Raw genomic sequence first — 20,869 nt, forward strand, 5'->3', positions numbered from 1 at the left:
TCATAATTCAGTATTTTCCTATGCCTAGGAAGATCACGATTCCTGATTCAGGATTCTGGGTAAGGAGGCACAGATATGATAAGGAGTTCAATGAAAATGTCTTACTCCTGTATCTGAGTGTTCAAAATGCAAATACCAGCATAAATTAAGGTAATGGGCTATCACATAAACATTACATACCCACATACGTGTACACATGCACACACATAAAAGTACTAGCTTTTCCCCCTGAAAAGCCCTAAGAATAACGAGCAGGTAAGCATTACCCCGCATTGGTAACATTGATATTACAGTTTCCAACTTGAAGAAACTGGTGCTGCCTGGGGAAATGCTTGACTCTGTCTTCGGGATGAATCCCAGTGCTTGAAGCAGAAGTACCATGGTCAGTGAAAATTTGATGCCGGCTTGGTTTATATAGCTAGTGCCAGGCCAGTCAGAGGGACATAGTAAGACCCTGTCTCAGTGTGTGAATGTAAGGTGGGTGAGAGAGGGAGAGAGGGGCGAGGCATAACTTGGAACAGCTCCCAAAAAGAAATGTGATCAAAGATATATTATCTATTTGTCTGGGTTTTTTTCTGTCTCTCTCTCTCTCTCTCTCTCTCTCTCTCTCTCTCTCTGTCTGTGTGTGTGTGTGTGTGTGTGTGTGTGTGTGTGTGTGTGTATTTGCAATATTTATCAGACTTTTCCAAAGACTTTTTGTTGTTGTTGTTTTGGTTTTTGGAGACAGGGTTTCTCTGTGTAGCCTTGGCTGTCCTGGATTTGCTTTGTAGACCAGGCTGGCCTCTAACTCACAGAGATCCAATTGCTTCTGCCTCCGTGAGTGCTGGGATTACAGTTGTGTACCACCACACCCACTTATATTTATTTTTCTTATAGAGAACCTCCCTGCCCCACAAATTATATAAATTTCACCTTTGTATACTACGTGGCATAATTAGAGCCCCTAAAGAAGCTAATGATATAAATGTAATAGAGAGAAACTATTTTAAAAGAAGCAAAATTTGAATCTTTATAGTGTCTCAATAGGAAATCCTGATGAGTTCCAGTCAACATTAGAATATACTGATATACCTAGTATACTTAAGGATAAATAATTCCCATAGAATTTGCCATAGTAATACTCAATAAGTAGGGGTAGATGAACAGTTAAGAGAGAGCTTTGAAAATCACTTTAAGAATTTTATTTCTAGCTTATTTATCCAACAACTATAAAATAAGCAGAAGATTTTCTCAAGAATGAGACTAGTCAAGAAGTGCAGCAACTCTGAGTGTCTTGTTTAGATTGCTGGTGACCTACTGAGTATGAGGCCTTGGCCCCAACCCCAGCACCACCAGTGAAAGCTTGAGCATGGAGGCTGATTCCAAAGGACTCCTGATGTGCTGGATCAAATCAGCAACAAGCCCAACCAAGACTAAGATGATGAAAGAGCATAATACAAGCATTTTGACCCTTGACATTAATGTTGATATTAAAATGTAAGAAACTACACAAAGATAAGCACTGTGCTTATCCTAATAACGAGCAAGCAAGAGGCCAAAGTAGTGCAGGAGTGAGATCTGTGGTTTTCTGTGTGGTCCCCAGCCTTCACTTCTAGGTATTAGTAGCACTTCCCCTAATGGGAATCTGCTCTTAATGGTTCCATTCAGATCTCCTTCTGACCACAGTGATAGTTTCAGGACCGCCCCCATTCAAATCACAGCAAGTCCCTGGACTTTGCTGGTACAGCTGTCAGTAAAAACTGAATGCACAGCAGTCCTAATCTAGTGCAGTGTTCTTCAGAATCTCAATGGTCATCTTGGTCATCATGTAGAAAGGCCTGATTAGAAAGAGAACTGGCTTTGATATTGTCAGTTATGGAACCAGTAAGAAATTCCACGCTTTTTAACTTAATTGTGTTAAATTGGATTTCTTTATTTACAATAGAAAAACTATAATCAAATTCTGGTATGTTAAAGTATTGTCGTGAGGAAAGTACAGAATAACATGGGGGCATTGGCAGTTGGGCCTACAGAGTTACCTTATGATTTCCACATGCATTTGTCAGAGCTATCAATGTTCATTGTATTTTAACCATTTATACTCAAACTTCTTCTATTTTTATTTCAAAGTTATTAGGAGATGGAAGGAAAGATAAGAGGAACTCTGAGAATGCTAATTTTCTTGTGGTAAAAAGTTAAGGGTCAAACATATCCTTAAAAAGAGACACCAAGCCTGGTGCAGTAGTACACGCCTGTAGTCCCAGCACTCGAGAGCCAGAGGCAGGCAGATCTCTATGAGTTCGAGGCCAGCCTGGTCTACAAAGTGAGTCCAGGACAGCCAAGGCTACACAGAGAAACCCTGTCTCCAAAAACCAAACACAAAAACCAAAACAAAGTCTTGGGGAGAGCCTCACAAGTATTATAAACACACACACACACACACACACACACACACACACACACACACACACACACACACATTCTGAGGCTAACCATCAACTTTGCTCACCTATAGTGGGATGAATTAATAATTACTCACATAATGGAATGTTATGCAGTGGTGACTATGAATGAGAAACAGTTTTGGTAAAATTCACAAATACGATGTTGGATTTCTCAAGTCAAAATAGTGATGCCCTTTAAGCAGAGGTGGAGGGGAGAAAGCAGGAGCAGGGGCTCTGAAGTGATGGACGTGGCTTTTCTATTTAGGTGCTGGTACATGGCGTGCTCAGTTTCTGAGAGTAGGTTAAGCCAGGTCATTCTGTGTGATTTTCTGTATGTAGAACATACTTCAACATAGAAGATTTTAAAGTGATCATACCACTTGAGAGCTTCTGATGGTGAAAGTTGATTACTAACCCTCCTCACCCTCTTAAAATGCCATCTTAGTAGACTTCTAACGTCAATTATATTTTAATGTAATATTTTTCACTTTGGTTGTGTCATTATTTTAAAAATTGTATTTCTTTTTCTCTTGCCTTATTCCTTGTGTTACCAAATGTTAGCTGTGGTTGCTTTTGAGACTTGGAATGCATTTTAAATTTCTTTCTCTGGATTTTGTACTTTTGTGATAAGAAAATGCATATTAGCATCTCTATTAAGATAAAATAATTCAGTTTAGGGGAAAGCTAAGGCAAGATGGCTCACGTGTAGGAGTGCTAGCTGCTAAGCCTTAGTAACTGAGTTTACTCTCTAGAGCCCACATGGTAGAAAGAGAGAACCAATTGCCACCAGTTCTGACTCTAAACACAGACACATAGACACACATACACGAAAAGTTCAAAAAGAAACATTTAAAAAGAAAACAAAAGAATAAAAGCTGGTAGAGTATGCTTTCCAGAGGATTGCTGTGAGTTCAGGGACAGCCTGGTCTGCACAGTGAGTTCAACATCAGCGTGGACTCCCTGGTGAAATTGTCTCAAATGTTTTACTTCTTTAAAAGCTAATCTGGTATCTTATGCATATTACTTTGCCAGAGAGAGGGGGGCGGGGGAAGAAGGGGGCAGGGAAAGAGGGAAAAAGAGGGGAGAAGGGGACAGACTCTCATAGGAACACACACAAAATCTAATTATAGCTCCATTCAGCCAGCTTAATGGTGGGTCATGGCTGTCCCTCATCTCAATGGGATGCATTCATTGTGGAGTTCGTAGGCAGCTTGCTGTTCACACTTAGCACTTAGCGGAAGCATGGTGATGTCATGGCAGACTGCTGAGAAGCTGGTATTTGCTTTGAGTGCCACAATATGATAAGGAACATGGTTAAGATTCAATAATGTGATCAGCTTCAGTAAAAAGCAGAGGGCTACAACCTCCAAGCACTCTTACTTGCCCTTTCTTACTATTTTCAGAGTCTGATATTTCTTGTTCGAGACTGGAGTTTCCCATATGAATTTTCATATGGAGCTGATGGTGGCGCCAAGTTCTTGGAAAAACGTCTCAAGGTTGGTTAGCTGTGTCGGTGCATGCCATTTCCCCTGAACTAAAGTGGTCAGATGACCTTCTGCACATCTTCACTTGCCTCTCACAGTGTCTCTATATACAACCCAAGATGGATTTGTTAATAAGCCATGGTAGAATGGTGATTTTAAGTATTGTCAATGATTTGATACAGATACATTTTTGGTAGTTGTGTAAAACACTTATTCCTGAAAGTATAACTTTTACCTTGAAGACGCAAAACAGTTCAAGACTACAGAGTAAATATCTAGATTGACATTTTCTAGGCAATTTAAATAAGTATTTGATTCTGCCATTTCTACAGACTGTTAAACCCATGTCTGAAAGGGATTGGGGGTATTTAGGCTTGTGTGAAATACCTAGCCATTCAGATGCCTTGCTAGAATTTAAGTGTTGAGCTGGTTTGTTTTTTTTTTTGTTTTTGTTTTTGTTTTGTTGGGTTTTTTGGGAGTGGTGGGGGTGTTTGCTTTCTCACCATCATCCAAGGTAGAGTCACCTGGGAAGAGAGAATTTCAATTGAGAAAATGCCTTCATCAGGCTGGCCTGTAAGAAGCCTGGAGGGGCTTCCTTGATTGGTCAGCCAACTGTGGCTCTGAAATGTGTAAGAAAGCAGGCTGAGCAAGCCCTAAGGAGCAAGCAGCACTCCCGTGGCTTCTGCTTCAGACCCGCATTCCGGTTCCTGCCGTGAGATCTTGGCCTCATGCCCCTTGGTGATGAAACATAAAGTGAGGTGGAAATAAACCTTTTCTTCCCCGAGCTGCCTTTGGTCATGGTGTTGCTTATCTGTGCAGCAGTGAACTATGACAGGAATTTATACCAGAGACTGGACCGTTACTGAGATAGACCTGACCGTCTTGTTCTGTAGGAAGACAATGGCTTGTAAACTGTGCTAACCATGCTGTGCATCTGCTATACGCAGATATGGCTGTATGGACAAATTCAGTCCTTTAATCCTAGCGTCATCATGCCATTTTTATCATTATGGAAGCAGACAGGCAAAGCAAATATAGGATGTCACAGAAATCCTGTGTTCAGTTTCTGTCCCCCAAATGTTTAACTTCAGAATGACTTTCTGCAGGTCTCGGGGAACCAGCATGAAGAACTACAGAATGTCAGAAAGCATATCCATTCCTGTTTTACCAACATTTCCTGTTTTCTCCTACCTCATCCTGGCTTAAAAGTAGCTACAAACCCAAACTTTGATGGAAAACTAAAAGGTTTGTCTGCCTTTTAATGAGTATGTTTGCTTTGTTTATCTGATCATGGAATTGGCCTCACGTCCTTGTGGCTGCTGGCTTGGCTTATGCATTCATGTGAGGCAGGTGACGAGATGCTGGCAAGGGAACTGGGGGTCAGGCTTGGTGACTCTGGTGCTGTTTGTGAACACAGACCCACGTCTTGCCTCCACCAACAGGTAACAGCCTCACCTCTCATCTCTGTGCTTTGAAAATTGCCTCTGTGTGTGCTTAGCTTTCCTTATTCATATTAAAATGGGAAAATGTCTGTGTTTTGGAATATTGTATTTGCTGAAACACATATTTAGATGCTGAGAGCAGACACTGGATTCAAATGGCTACTGAAGAATCTAACAAATTATAAAAACTTCACCAAAAAACAAAGTCCTCTCCATGTAAGAACAACTTTCTTTAAAACAAAAGAATAAGCACTAAATGTTTTGCAGGTATTGTCTTTTACAGCATGTAATTTGTGCTAACAGAGGTTGACTAATGTTTGAAAAGACATGGGGGTGGAGGTAGGATCTTGAGAAATGGAAGTTCACATTCTTGAGAGAGTCAAGGCGCTGTCTTTAGACAGTTGCTCTGTAGTTGATTCGAGGTACTTCACGGTACTTTTGACTTTTTACTTGTGAGCCTGTCATTGAACATACCATAGAATCCAAGCTTTCTTGTCTAATTATGGCTTTTTGCATTGTGTCAGAGGTGAAATAGTGACATTTCATTGATTTTTTTTCCCAGCACAATTATTATCCAGGGGATTTTAAAGTCCATTAAAAATTAACAACATATCTTGTGCCAATTTTTTAAAACATGCAGATTTGATCAGCAAAAGTATTCTCCCTTGGGACCATGGAATTAGCTGACACCTTTATCCTAAGCATTGGCAATTGATACAACAAGAACCAGCATTGCTTTTCTACACCTGAGAATTTTCCTCTTTTTCCTGTGTTTACAGCAGCAGACTGCTGTGGGAACATCACATTAACATGCAGATGCCAGAAGCCTGTAATTTCACTGCTGCTCCTGAACTCTAGCCTCCTAGTGGACACACAGCCCTCTTCCTGTCGTGCAATTACTAATGGCTTCAGTGTGTCCTGAATAAAGTATATAAAGAGCAGGCTTGCATAAAGCCTGTCTTTCTTCTCTAGGGTTGGGAGCCATAAACAGGAGCAGGGATGAGGGGTGGGGGTAGGGGTGGGCCTGAACAAGGCTTCCTTACCCGCTGGTCTGTTCCCTTACAGTAGCAAGTAGCTGTGCCTCTTGCTTCCACTGAGGCACTTTGCAGTGCCTACGCTCACGAAAAGTTAGGAAAAATATCACAGATACACCCACCTACTTTGTAATAATTTGTTCTCCATCCAATTGAACCTCTATGCCTACATAGATATTGGCCTATGCAGTTGACTACAAGCATCTGCCAACTGTGAGTTTGCAAAGTAGCTAGCCCTGGAAGGACTAGAAATGAAAACAGTTGCTCTAAGTTCCATTTTAATGAGGCTTATATACCGCATAGGATTGCTGCTAAATCTGCTTTGTGCACAGAAATGTTCTTCTTCATCTCTCTGTTTTGTTTTTTGTTTTTGGCAACTTTGAAAATCTGTTATCTACAGTATTTTTCGGAGTAACACTGAAATGTTTTCTTTTATTGAAAACAGTTTTTTTCTCACATACTATACCCTGATTATGGTTTCCCTTCCTTCTTTCCCTCCCAGCTTCTCCTTCCTCTCTTCCCATCTGGATCCACCCCCTTTCTGTCTCTCATTAAAAAATAAACAGGCTTCTATGGGATGACGATAAAATAAATATGACAATAAGATAAAACGAAACTAACACATCAGAATTGGACACAGCAAACAAATAGAAGGAACAGAACCCCAGAGAAAGCACAAGAAACAGAGTTTCTTACACTCAGGAATCTCATAATATATACACAAAGGACCTGTAGGGTAAAAAGAAGATACACACACACACACACACACACACACACACACGCACACATATTTTTTAAAGGAAGAGCCCTGACATGACATTATGATACAAGGAACCTCCAAAGATGCCACTGAGTCCACTTTCTGTTAGCCATCTACTGCTGGGCATGCAGTCTACCCTGAGAGTAGTTTGTCTCTCCACTGAGACTCCCTTAGAGGAAGCTAAATTTTCATTTGCAAGTGGTTATCAATTGGAGATAGCTTCTGGGTTAGGGATGGGGGCATGTTCCAATTCTCTTTTCAGCTCTAGGGCCCTAGCTGGTACATACCCATGCAGATCCTTGGATGCCGCCTCAGTCTCTAAGTTCGTATGTGTACCAGTCCTATTGGTTTTCTTGGTGTTCTTCCATCCTCTGGCTCTTTGATTCTTTCTGCCTCTTCTTCCATGTGGTCCACTGAGCTGTGAGGGGAGGAATTTGATGGATCCACCCTGTGTAGGGCTGAGTATCCCAAGGTCTCTTACTCTCTGCATAATGTCTGGCTTTGGGTCTCTGTATTTGTTGTTTGCTCTAGGAGGAAGCTTCTCTGATATTGCCGATCTCTGAGTATATATAACAGAATATCACTAGGAATCATTGTGTTGCTGTTTTGCTTTCTTTAGAACAGTAATATTTGGTTCTACCCTAGGTCCCTGGGGTATCTAGTCTCAGGTTCTTGGTCGCCCAAGCAGTGTCAGGTATGGATTGAATCTCATGGAATCAGACATTGGTTGGCTACTCCCACAGACTTTGTACCACCATTGCAGTAAGGACACCATTGTAAGTCAAAGGGTTTGTAGCTGGCTTGGCAGTGTGCAGAATACTTTCCTGTACCAAAGACACATGTAGGAGTAAAAGCTCTGTGTAGGCCTGATTGACTTCTCCATGTTCAGTGTGTTGTGTAGGTGTTGTCTTCAGCAATGTGGCCTTGCTGCCAGTTTGTGGAGAGCAGCCTATTGTCTTGACAACACCCTGAGTTGTTTGGAGGTTCTCATTGAACCCTTGGGTCAACAACTCGATTAGATGTAACCCAATCCAGTACTGGAAGCTTTATTAGGCTGACAAGTTGTACACTTGGGGTTCCGTCTCCCCACTGTTTGGCGATTTCATTTAGATCTTCATACGTGAACATATTTTAGGAAGCTTCTACTGTATTCAGTTTCCGTAGTACCTCTCGAATGACCCTTAAATCTGTCTCTCCCTGTATTCTCTCATCTCCCTCTTTCCTCAACTTTTCGATTTGATCCTCCCATTCCAGTCCCTCACTCATCTATCTGTCACTCATCTGTCTCTGTCCCTTTCCTAGGGAGGTGTGTCTATTCCACCAGTACCTTACTCTGTACCTAGCCTCTGTGGTTTTATGGGTCGTAGCTTGGCTGTCATGACCACTGCTAATATCCACGTAGAAGAGAACATATACTACATTTGTCTTTCTGAATCTGTGTTACCTCACCCAGGATGGTTTTTTTTTTTTCTAGTTCCACCCATGTACCTGTAAATTTCATTTCTTTCTTTCTTTTCCTTTCCTTTTCTTTTTGTTAACAGCTGAGTAATACTCCATTGTGTAAATGTACCACATTTTCTTTATCCATTCTTCGGTTGAGGGACATCTAAGTTGCTTCCAATTTTTGTTGTATGAATAGAGCAGCAATGCCCATGCAAACCCTGAGTCTTATAATGTGATGATTTCTACCCTGGATGTCTTGTGGGCGAGCCATGGTATTCTTCAGAGGGCTGCATCAGAGTGCTTGTCTGGCAGAAATGCCTTCTGGATGCAAACAGTTGTGAAAACTTTGTTCTTTGGTAGTAGCTTCTCATGTGCTGTTCACAGGCAGAAATAACCTTTTAGCTCATCATCAACACTAATAATTTGCCCACCATCCTGCAGAGCACTGCAACCATTACTCTCTTTAATAGCACCAGAAATAACAGTATTTTCAGTGTTCTTAAAATGTTATGATTAAATTTAATTGCTGGTAATGAAGGAACTTCCCATACTGAAAACCACAGGTCAAAAGTTTTGAGTCATGCTCATTCACACTACACTCAGCTAGCCTTTACCGAATTAAATGCCTGTGCTAAATAGAAATAGTTTTTTAATTAGCAAGGAGTTATGCATACACTGTGGGGCCACTTCTTTAGCAGCAGTTAAGATTTCAGAGTCAAATGCTATACAAGACAATTACTTTTTAAAGAGGAAAAAAAAGCTGGACGTGGTGGCACTCTGGAGGCAGAGGCAGGTGGATGGCTGTGAGAGGCCAGCCTGGTCTACATAGCAAGTCTAGGACAAGGTTACACAGAGAAACCCTGTCTCAAAAGTGGTGGGGGGAGAGACTTCTAATGATTTTGCAGGTAATCTTGATAATTACTTTTATTAGTTTATACCCCAGTCCTATGCCATTGTGCCTACTCTGTGGAGTTATTTATAAAGCATACATTTCCAGGTGTATATTTGGTAACTAAGGTAACTACCACATAGGCCCAGCCTCTGGAATCCTAAGAAGTTTGTGTTCTCTTGAGGCAAAACTTACTGAAGAAATTATGAAAAGACATCATCTTGAGTGCTCATTCACCTGCACATATTTACTCAACACTCGCTGGGCCCTCTGAAAATGGATCTAAACTCATCTAAGGATGTTCCAGATTGTGAATTTACTGTAGTCAGCTATATTTGTAAAAGGCCACCACCTCCGTCTATTATAAATATGGTGTTATTTTCTGGACCCATAATTAGAATGCTTAGCAATACTTCCAGGGAAAGCAGACGTGCCTAACACTGTCTTCAGAACACATTATGCCCAAATATGCGGATTGCTTTAATAACAGTTACCTTTCTGGTTTAGTAGGTCTAGGTGTATTTCCATTCCATTCCAATTTCATAAGAAAAGGTCTCAGTAGAAATTATGATTATATATAATTATAATTTGATCTTAAGTGGCTTTATATGGAGAAAACTTTATTATATAGACATTTAGGAAGAAATGGTATCTTCTAGATGTATTGTCGTAATCATTTATTTAGAAACCAAGTCACTGCTTATACCCCCTATGCTATACATGTATTTAAAATGACCTTCAAAGTCATCCATGTGTAGTAAAGGACTCCTCTGTAGTTTACTAGGTCTGTACACTAAGCTTGAACTCACAGCTAAGAACAAGTAAATAGCAGAGACTACTGCTGATCTGTTTTAAGGCCTGGCTGGCTTATTCCTGCTATTATTTTGTGCTGCCGAATTCCTCCATTAGAACTATAACGTTTGCTACCACAGGTTACCCAATTTTCTATAAATACAATGTAGGCACATGAAACACAGGAGAATTTGGGTGAGTTTTTAAATGCAATGCCTTTTAAGCTATGAATTATCAGCCCCTGCCTTTTTGTTAGAAATGTGGTCTCAGGTGGGTGTGATAGCACATGCTTATAAACCCAGAAATTAGGAAGTGGGAAAAGGCGTTCAAAGCTAGCCCTGGCTACATAACAAGTTGAAGGCCAGACTGGGCTACATACTATCATGTCCAAAACAGATGCCCCTCAATCCCACCCCATACATCTGTAACCTGAGCATTTAGGCTGCAGAGACAAGAGGACCCCTTCAAATCAGAAACCTACAGCATGGGAACCTGGTGCAGGGCATAGTCTTGTTATTAATGGGGCTGGTCCTGAATGCCTGGACTCAAATGATCCTGCCCCAGTCCCACAGCAGTTGGCCCACACCCAGCCTCCCCCTTTTTGAGCCTCTATACATAACCATAAGACACCCAAAGGTTCAGACTACATGAAATGCTTACATAAATGTCAAGAAACACTTTATAAGTCCTGTAATTGGAGTGGAGGTGAGAGAGCCAAGCAGTGGATGATTGTCAAGAAGACTGTCTGCCCAGCCTCGGGTTCCCGTAGTTGCTAGGTGATGGGAAGGGAGTGGGATGTTGCCACTGGGGGCCAGAGAAATGGAGGCAATCAGAGGAGGTTTGATTCTGAAGCATGGAGGACTGGACTGGATTTTTAAAATAATGGTGGATTTCCTTTAATTGTAGAAATCGATGATGAATTCATCAAAAACTTGAAGATACTGATTCCATGGCTCCTTAGTCCCGAGAACCTAGATATTAAAGAGATCAATGGGAATAAAATCACCTGCCGCGGCCTGCTGGAGTACTTCAAGGTATCGCCTCATGTCTAGGGCTCTTGTGAGCACTGAGTATGTGTCCTTCACATACAAACTCAGTGCGGCAGGTGTATAAATAAGGCGCCCATAAAAAGCTTTGAAAAATTATGACACACCTAAGAGAAAACGCTTTCTGAGGAAATACAGTCTTTTGAGGAAACTCTTTAGAAGTAAATTTACCATTTGATTTTAACTTGAGGGAGCTATACTTTGAAATAATATTTCATGGGGTGCTTTCCAGAGCTCACTCATACTGAATTTCGCCTTTAAGATTGTTCCAAAGCAATTATGTTTTCCTCTTGAAAAAGATTCTTCCAAACTGTTATCTGTACCAATGGGGTTTTTAGGATAATTACTTTAAATCTGTATTTCGCTCTTAACTTTAACACCAAATGCCCTTTGCCAACATGCATATTTAATGAAGAAGTGCTTCAAAATTAAATGTCAGTTTTTAAGTTGGTATTTACCATATAAAATGCATTTTTATGTGTTCTATCTTCCTTCATCACTCTGTACAATGGTTGATCTGAATGTCCCATCTAACGCTGTAGATAAGCTTACAGTTTGGATTCATGATCCCTCAGCATCTCAGGTGCATACAGCGTATGCTATCAGCAGGGCACAGACTCAGAAGGGGGAGGTACTCCAGCAAAGGGGCTTGGGAAAGCTTTAGGGGAGATGAATTGAGCCTTCCTGAAGATGGGCAGCATTAGCTATGTATGTATGATAAGAGCATTTCAAAAGGTGGGAACAGCATTAGTTAAAAAAAAAAAAAAAAGCAAAGAAATAATAGTTCCTGAAATATTTTTTAAATTGTCAAGACCCTACAATACAACTTACCATAAGAAGAGAAATGTTGAATGAAATTGCTTGACTAAGTCTTTTTCCTTCGTCTTAGGCATACATAAAGATCTACCAAGGTGAAGAGTTACCGCATCCCAAATCCATGCTACAGGTGCGTACTAACCGGAGATACGGTGCTTGAAAACATCTGTCCCTAAAGCCAAGCTTTCCCGCTCATAATAACCTAAAGACCAGTTGCCGACCCATGCGTCCATTGAACGCTACACACAAAAGCTTTACTGACCAGCTAGCCGTCTGCCCATGTAACAGCTTTATATAACAGCCTTATTTAGGTTGAAACCCACTTTGTCCCAAAGACTTGGTCTCCTCTTTGTACTGAATCTGTTTAGAAAGAGATTCATTCTGTTCTGCCCGGTGCACTGGTTCCCACTGCACTTACTGAGACAAGACTAATATACTTTTAAGAGAAAAAGTCATCCAAATGAACATTTATTTTAGCATATGGCTTAAAAAGTAAAAATGTAGGTTTTATACATCTTAAAAAGTTAATAATAGTAATTTAAACATGTAGTAGAAAACTTGTTTCAGTTCCTTGATGCCGGCCCTCGTACGCTTCTTGCATGTGATGCATATGGTTCCACTTTACATTATAACATGTACTTTGTCCCAAGGCCACAGCAGAAGCTAACAATTTAGCGGCTGTCGCAACTGCCAAGGACACATACAACAAGAAGATGGAAGAGGTAAGAATTCAGGATTTATAAAAGTAAACAGTATTTCATCTTTGAACCTTTTCTTTAATGTCACGTCGTGCTGTGTACATATGAAAAGAAGGGACTTTAATGACACTTTGCTCATGTCTCATATTCCTAAGATACTTTAAAAACTGAACATTGCACAACAGGCCGAGGAAGAAAAATTGCCGTGAAAGTGACACCAGCATGGCCTATGTATGAAACTCTGTCCCAATAAACAAACAAACAACACACACAATACACAGATTGTTTGTTTGTTTGTTTTTTCAAGACAGGGTTTCACTGTAGTAGCCCTGGCTGTCCTGTAGACTAGGCTGGCCTCAAGTGCAGAGATGCACCTGCCTCTGCCTCCTGAGTGCTAGGATTAAAGTCGGGGATCACCACAGCCAGGACACAATGCAGTTTTAAACGCGTTAAAAAATTTCAGTTCTGTCCTAACAAAATATTTTTATTCCTGTTTTATTTGGCAAGGGCGTCCCACTGGGGAATGCTACTCTCTCCACTGTGCATACTTAATTCTACAGTCTTAGTATTTCTCTTAAAACTTGCAGGAAATAAAAAGCAAGCCTCAAGAACCAGTATTTTTATGTAGTATATTTTCTGATTTTAGTTTTAGCTAATGTGAGAGGAATAATTTTCTCTTAAAAGTGTTGTAAGATCAAAGTGACATCTAAAATTGATGGAACCTTACAATAAAGAGAAATTTGGTATATAATTAAAGGATACTCAGATGTATTGTCAATATTAAAACTATAGCCAAAGTTAAGGAAATGGTTAACTGAAAATTCCTTTGTAACTACTTCTTATGTGCATGCATGTATGTGGGGGTCAGGAGTTGTCCACACACATGTAATTTCCTCTGTTGCCCCCCCTACCTTATTTCTTTGAGAGAGCCTTACACTGAACTAGAAGCTAAGGGGTGGCCAGTGAGCTCCACCCCTCAGTGCTGGGGTTATAGGCATGGGCAGCTGTGCCCCGTTTGTTGTTGTTGTTGATTTTGTTTTGTTTTGTTTTACATGGTTGTTGGGATTGGAAAGCAGGTCCCCCTGTTTGCATAAGCAAGTAGGTCTACCCACTGAGCCATCTCCCCAGCCTGCCTTGTAATTTTTTAAAAACTTGAAAGTGAAGTTCAAGAACATTTAATGTGCTTCTGCCCAGTTTAAGAAAATATCCAGTTGGCTCCATTTAAATTAACCAGTGAAATTGCTAAGGAAAATACACTTCATAGTTCAAGGGTTTTATATTTGATTATCATCTTAAATTAAACTTTATTGGTCAAAGTTACTTCAGTATAATTTGACTTCTAGAAGAACTGTTTTCTTGGCTTTGTATTCATTCTGTGAACAAATAGTTGGCAATTATGTTGAGTCATGCCTTTTCATCTTAAAAGAATTTGGTTGTCATAGATACTATTTCCTATGTCTTAAAAGAGAAGGGCTGGGCACTGTGGCACACCTTTAATCCCAGCATTCAGGACACAGAAGCAGGTGGGTGGCTGTGGGTTTGAGGCCAGCCTGTCTACAGAACAGGCTCCACGCCAGGGCCACAGCAGTGAGTTCCTGTCAAGAGAGGCAAAACCAGAAATGGATTGTGAATGGCTTTATTGTCCAGGCATGGTGGTACTCACCTTTAATCCTAGCACTCGGGATGCAGAGGCAGGTCAGTCTCTGTGAGTTCTCAAGTTCCAGGACAGCCAAGCCTACACAGAGAAACCCTGCCTCAGGAAACAAACAAACAAAAACAACAAAACTATACAGACTTTATTATATCAGCCTTTATACCAGCCACATCTGATAGTTTAATGCCTCATGGATATGGGGGTAGATACTCTGGACTGACAGCACATATCTGCCTCCTTTCTGTCACTTAATGACAAATTATATTTTCAGAAATGCATCAAATAATTTGTTGTGCAAACATTACTGTGTATTTACATAAACTTAGATGTCTTAGACCACTCAACTTGTCCTGTTGATGCAATCAAAATACGTAAATGCAAGAGGAATCAAGTTGTAGTTAGCATAACACGTTGAACTTTTTAATAAGTAGAAATTGTTTCTAAAATAATGATGAAAAGTACAGTGTGGTAAGTCAGTAGCCATTCATTATGACAAAATCTGTAGTGCATGTAATTGTATATGCTATACTTTAAACAACAGCGGTTTAATAGGTTGTTCAGATTAACCTCACCATGACTGGCAACACTGTTCTGGCTGCAGTGTCACCAGGTGATGGAAATGTAGCCCACCTGAGGTCATCACTCTTATGCACCATTCCAGTGTGCTCTAAGAAAAGTCAACTACTAATGAAAATTTTGGATACAGTTACTAATTTACTCCCTATTACATAAGCAAATACTTCTCTCTGTGACTTAGGTTTGTGGTGGTGACAAACCATTTCTGGCCCCCAACGACTTGCAGACCAAGCACCTGCAGCTAAAAGAAGAATCTGTGAAGTTATTCCGAGGGGTGAAGAAGATGGGTGGGGAAGAATTCAGCCGGCGTTACCTGCAGCAGTTGGAGAGTGAAATAGATGAACTTTACATCCAGTATATTAAGCACAATGATAGCAAAAATATCTTCCATGCGGCTCGCACCCCAGCCACACTGTTTGTCGTCATCTTCATCACATACGTGATTGCTGGTGTGACTGGATTCATTGGTTTGGACATCATAGCTAGCCTGTGCAACATGATCATGGGACTGACACTTATCACCCTGTGCACCTGGGCATATATCCGCTACTCTGGAGAATATCGAGAGCTGGGCGCTGTAATCGACCAGGTAGCTGCAGCTTTGTGGGACCAGGTAAGAGTACTTTTAATTTTCCTCAGTGAAATTCTGTGCACACTGTGTAATTAATGTTGCATTCACTATCAGAAATATACAGGTGAACATGACTTGGGCCTATTCTTTAAAACTTCATAATATGGCAAGATTCTGAACAACTAACTATAATAGAGTATGCTTTATATAACTGTTTTCTAGTTAACATTTTAATATTTAAAAGATACGTAGATAAACTGTTTTTACTCTCTGGTTCTAAAATGTTAATATTGGCAGAAATATGAGAAAACAGTTACTGAGCTGCTTGTGACCCTGTGTGCACTAGCTTTGTGAGAGCTCATCTATATAGTATTCACGTTAGCATCAAATTCCTATAGACTCTGTTTGACCCAGACTTTTGCACTAAGCCACAGCATAAAACAGTGGTCGGCCTCTGAACTAGCTAGCTGCTTGTGGGTTAGCTCCTTGGCCTTTTAGTGCAGCTGAGGGAGTCAGGGCCCCATGGCATGATATCCAAGTAACTGACTAAAGACAGGAAGGCAGTGGTAAATATATAGAGGACAACACTAACTTACCAAGAGTTTAGGGAAGTTAAAGGTCTCCATACAGTTTTGTATTTTAAGCTTTTGAACATTGTGGTCTAGAGGGGTAGTTCAGAGTAGCATGCGTGTGTACACACACACACACACACACACACACACACACACACACACCATGAAGAGCACAGTTGTCTGCACTCCATAATAGAATGGTAACTAAAGAGTTGTGTGCCTTCAAGGACTCAAGCGGAAACAACCCGATGAGAGCACACCGGGAGATGAATGCAGTCCAACTGCATCCTGAGCTACTCATTACCTCAGAGTCTCACGCACACACGGCTAACAGATAGATGGGTTACTGTGTGAACCTCAAAACCCTCCTAGAACACAGTGCTAAAACCTACCAGAAATACACAATTGGCCTCTTTAAACTATTTTTGATAAAATAGCTGGAAAATGTTCGGGAGTATTTTTCCTTAATGCTCACAACTGATACTACAAATAAAGTTGAAAATTATGTTATTAATTAAGCAAGATAATAATCCTTTTCTTTTTTTAAAAAATTGCCTTTGCCACAGGGAAGCACAAATGAGGTAAGTTAACATTTTTATTTGTAAACATTCCTATTTTATAACTGACTAAGCATTAAAGGATATCTTAGAGTCTTATCTTAGAAAATACTTCTCTAAAACATAAGTTTGTATGAAACGTTAACATATTCCAAATATTATGTAGGATTTAATTTGCACAAAAGTGTCATTAAAGAGTGCCTGATTTAGTTCCTATGTAGAAAATGTCATGTTTTAAGCTTTAATAGTGCATTACTTAATCATCTCATTTTGGTCAAATACCAGACAAGAGAAAACATGCAGAAAGCATAGGTTTAATTGGCTCAGTTTAATAAGAGATCGTGGTGGAGAAGGGATGGTGGCAGGAGCAGAGGGCAGCAGAGAAGGGAGGCTGGCGCTCAGCTCACTTTCTCTTCTATTCAGTCTGGGACCACAGCCCGTGCGGTGAACAGCCTCACCCACACTGAGGGTGCATCTTCTCTGTCTAGTTTGTAGACATACCCAGAGACATTTCCATAGGTGACAAAGAAGACTGACAGCCACAGGTGTCCTCTGCTCTTCTGCAGTGAAGCCTTGGGTCTGCAATCTGAGTAAATTCCATCGCAGAGGGCATGTAGATGCAGCTGCCACCTTAAGAACTTTGGCTTTGAGTTGACAGCTATGGAGCCCATGTTAAGAAGGCCCCATCGCAGGGTGCATTCCCAGACCTGGCCCATGAACTAGCATTCCTTCCTTCCCATGTACAGGGAAAGAAGCTGAGCTTCCAGACAGAAACTGTCTTTGGCACTAAGAAAAATTGTGTCTATAGAATTGTTAGGTCATTTTCTTCAGTTAACCTTGAACAACAAATAATTCTTCCCTAAATTTCTGCCTGACTATATATGTGAATTATGTCCTCTAATCAAATAACAATGGAACATTTACTATTTCAAGGCCAGTCACAGCTACTTTATGTAAAAGTAAACTAAATTCACTACAAAAACGAAACAAATTTCAACTTTATACATAAAATCTTTTTTATACATAAAAACCTAACACTTGAAGGGAATTGGAATGAAGCTAAATAGGAGCAGAACAGGAGAAAGCTAGGATGCTGCCATGCTGTACTGACCACATCTACAGAACGGATCACAGCACTATCTGCACTTACAGTGTCAAGAAAAACAGCTATTGAGGCTAGAGAGATGGTTCAATTCCCAGAACCCACACAGCAGCTTACAACTGTCTATAACTGTAGTTCTGTGGGATTCGATGCCATCATCTGATGTGTATGCACACGTGCAGATAAAGCATCCGCATACATAAAATACATTAATGAATGTTTTTAAAAAAGTAAACAGCTACATAGAATCACAAATGAATTCTCTTGAGAATAGCTATATAAATATTAAGCTTTTATCCAGTTCTTAAAAATATTAAAAAACTACAGACTCCAGAATAAGTTAAGTCAGAGTTTGTGACAGTCAGAGGGGATAAATCTTATAAACTAGCCAAGAAGGGAAAAGGAAGACACTTAGGCCTACCCAAAAATGTACAGCATGTAAAAATGACTGCTGGGTGTGGTGGTGGCACATGCCTAGAATCCCAGTACTCCACAGGTGGAGGGAGGAGGACCATACATTTGAAGCTAACCTGGATCACATAGTGAAACTTTATCTCAAGAAAATCGCTGAGAGCCTTTTGACTCAAACACCATTAAATTAACCATTAAATACAAGGAATTATCGGAGGAGGTCATTTCAGTGAGGAAAGGCTTTTTTAGGTGGTTTTTCTGAATGAGGTTCTGTGCAATCAGAACTGAATAGTGGAAACACAGCAGAATATGTGAAATAAAGGAGCCACCATGAGGACAGAGCAGTACCCCTTTAGCTGCCCTGGCACACACACAAGAATGGAAAAGTAGCCTGGCAACAGGAGGCTGCAGATCCGAGTTGTCTAAAACTGGCAATGTTCACAATGGGGAGTGCCCACATGTCCCTGGGACATGGAAAGCTATTGGGCCGGGAGATCGCAGTCTAAGAGATGTTTAAGAGAAAGAAAGTGCAGTCAGAGAGTAAACGCTTGGGAAGCTCAACCAGTAGCACATGACATGGAACAAAATACTTTACATTTTAAGATACTAGTTACTGCTGTTTGTTTTATATGTGTGTTTCAGCTGCATGCAAGTCGATGTACCATGCGCATGCAGAACCATGTAGAGGCCAGAAGAGGGAGTCAGATCCTTTAGGACTGGAGTTACTGGTAGTTATGAGCCGCCATGTTTGTGCTGGGGATGGAACCCGAGTCCTCTGGAAAAGCAAACAGTGTTCTAACCTGCTAAGCCATCCAGCCCCCCTGCAGCCCCCACCAGTCTGTGTTTGACAGAAGGAGTATCAATTCAGGGCTGAGAAGATGGCTCAGTGGGTACATCACGTGCCACTTAAGGGTGAGGACCTGAATTCAAATCTCCAACACCCACTTAAATGCCAGGTGGATGGAGTGGCTTACCTATAATCCCTTTGCTTACAAGTTAGAGATGGGATTCTCTGGGCAGGCTTGGTTGCTAGACTGGCCAAATTATGAGAGACCCTGCCTCATATATAATGTAGACAGCAATAGAGGAAGACAGCCAGTAACTTCTGGTCTTCACACACACATGAACTCTCATATACAAATGCACACACACCATATAAAAATGTATTTAAAAAATATGACTTCAGTATGCTGAATTTTATATAGCACTATAAGCTTAAAAGGGATAAATTACAGCTGTTGTGCTTGATGGTCTATATAACCCTGATTCTTACATTCTAGGCTTTATACAAGCTTTACAGCGCAGCAGCAACCCACAGGCACCTGTATCACCAAGCTTTTCCTGCACCAAAGTCAGAACCTACTGAACAGCCAGAAAAGAAGAAAATTTAATTTTAAAAAATTGCAGGTGCATGACCGTTTGTTAGTTACCTATCAAAGCTTTTGTTTCCATGCAAACATTCAAAGTGCTTCCTTCAGACAGATTGAAAACCAAACACCTGAGGACTCGAACAGTTTAATTCTTTACTCCAGTGTTTAATAAGCAAATGTGTGTATGCATGGTTATTTGTTAACCTGTACAGTTTCTTGATTTCTGTCTTTAAATATGCTGTTATGATTTCAGGTATTTGTAAATTTGAGGACAGTAGATGTGTTTTGCTTGACTTTTCTAAGTTCTACTACTGGGCTATAATTAAATATTGTGTGATATTACTCCAGGATTGGATATGCTCATTTAATTTCTATAGAAAGTTTTAAGTTATTTTGCATAGCTATTTGTTAAAGCACAGCATAACTCAGCAGGCTTGATTTAATCCATATAATCTTACACATACCACAGGCTCTTATCTTGAAATATATCTAAGAGCTTAGAAGTTGCTTTACCAAAAACCACACATTGTTTCTTTTATATTTATGACTTAATATAGAATGTAAATCTTCTGATCAAAAAATGCACAAAAATTGTTTTGTATATGTGTTTGAGTTTCACTGCACTGTATATTTTTTCATTTGGTACACCAGAAATGTATTCTTCATAGGTTTATTCTTTTAATATGTGAACTATTAAACTTGACTGTTTCCTAACATTAAAACAAATGCTCACTGACTTTTGAGAGGTGCGGGTGTGGCATGAAGGGCTATCCCGCGTTAGTGAAGGTGCATTTTCTTTCTGATACCATTTCAGGACAAGCATGGGTGCTCTGGGTGGTGAGACCATGCACTGTTTCCGATACCACTTCGAACTTAAGTTTCCATCTTTCGAAGCATAAGCTAATTAGTTACTTTCCAGTTCTTTGATCTACTATTTTATTTTTTCAGACAAGATTTTTCTGTGTAGCTCAAGCTGGTATTTCTTTCTTTCTTTCTTTCTTTCTTTTTTGGTGGTGGTGGTGGTGGGTGTTAATACAGGGTTTCTCTGTGTAGCCCTGGCTGTCCTGGGTGCTCTGTAGACCAGGCTGGCCTCCAACTCAGACATCCACCGGCCTCTACCTCCAAAGTGCTAGGATTAAAGGCATGTGCCACCACTACCCAGCTATCATATATTTCTAATGGCGGAAATCTTTAGTAGAGTTTTATTAAGGAAACCAAACCCTTTAGAG

General features: G+C 40.4%; 1 protein-coding gene across 3 annotated transcripts in view; it reads left to right on the forward strand.

Moving 5' to 3' along the window:
* Atl1 (atlastin GTPase 1) overlaps window positions 1-20,495 on the forward strand; it is an 84,129-nt gene extending 63,634 nt beyond the window's left edge. For 2 of the 3 annotated variants that reach the window (XM_051146973.1, XM_051146965.1), the window contains exons 8-15: window positions 3,827-3,919; window positions 5,014-5,152; window positions 11,174-11,301; window positions 12,203-12,259; window positions 12,780-12,851; window positions 15,239-15,670; window positions 16,767-16,781; window positions 19,551-20,495. In XM_051146973.1, the coding sequence (XP_051002930.1) occupies window positions 3,827-3,919; window positions 5,014-5,152; window positions 11,174-11,301; window positions 12,203-12,259; window positions 12,780-12,851; window positions 15,239-15,670; window positions 16,767-16,781; window positions 19,551-19,661 (1,047 nt within the window). In that variant the 3' untranslated portion in view covers window positions 19,662-20,495. The remainder of the gene's footprint in view (window positions 1-3,826; window positions 3,920-5,013; window positions 5,153-11,173; window positions 11,302-12,202; window positions 12,260-12,779; window positions 12,852-15,238; window positions 15,671-16,766; window positions 16,782-19,550) is intronic. The other variant, XM_051146978.1, reaches the window with a different exon arrangement.
* The last annotated feature ends 374 nt before the right edge of the window (window positions 20,496-20,869 follow it).

The sequence above is a fragment of the Acomys russatus genome, chromosome 1 (assembly GCF_903995435.1).
Source record: "Acomys russatus chromosome 1, mAcoRus1.1, whole genome shotgun sequence".
NCBI lineage: Eukaryota > Metazoa > Chordata > Mammalia > Rodentia > Muridae > Acomys > Acomys russatus.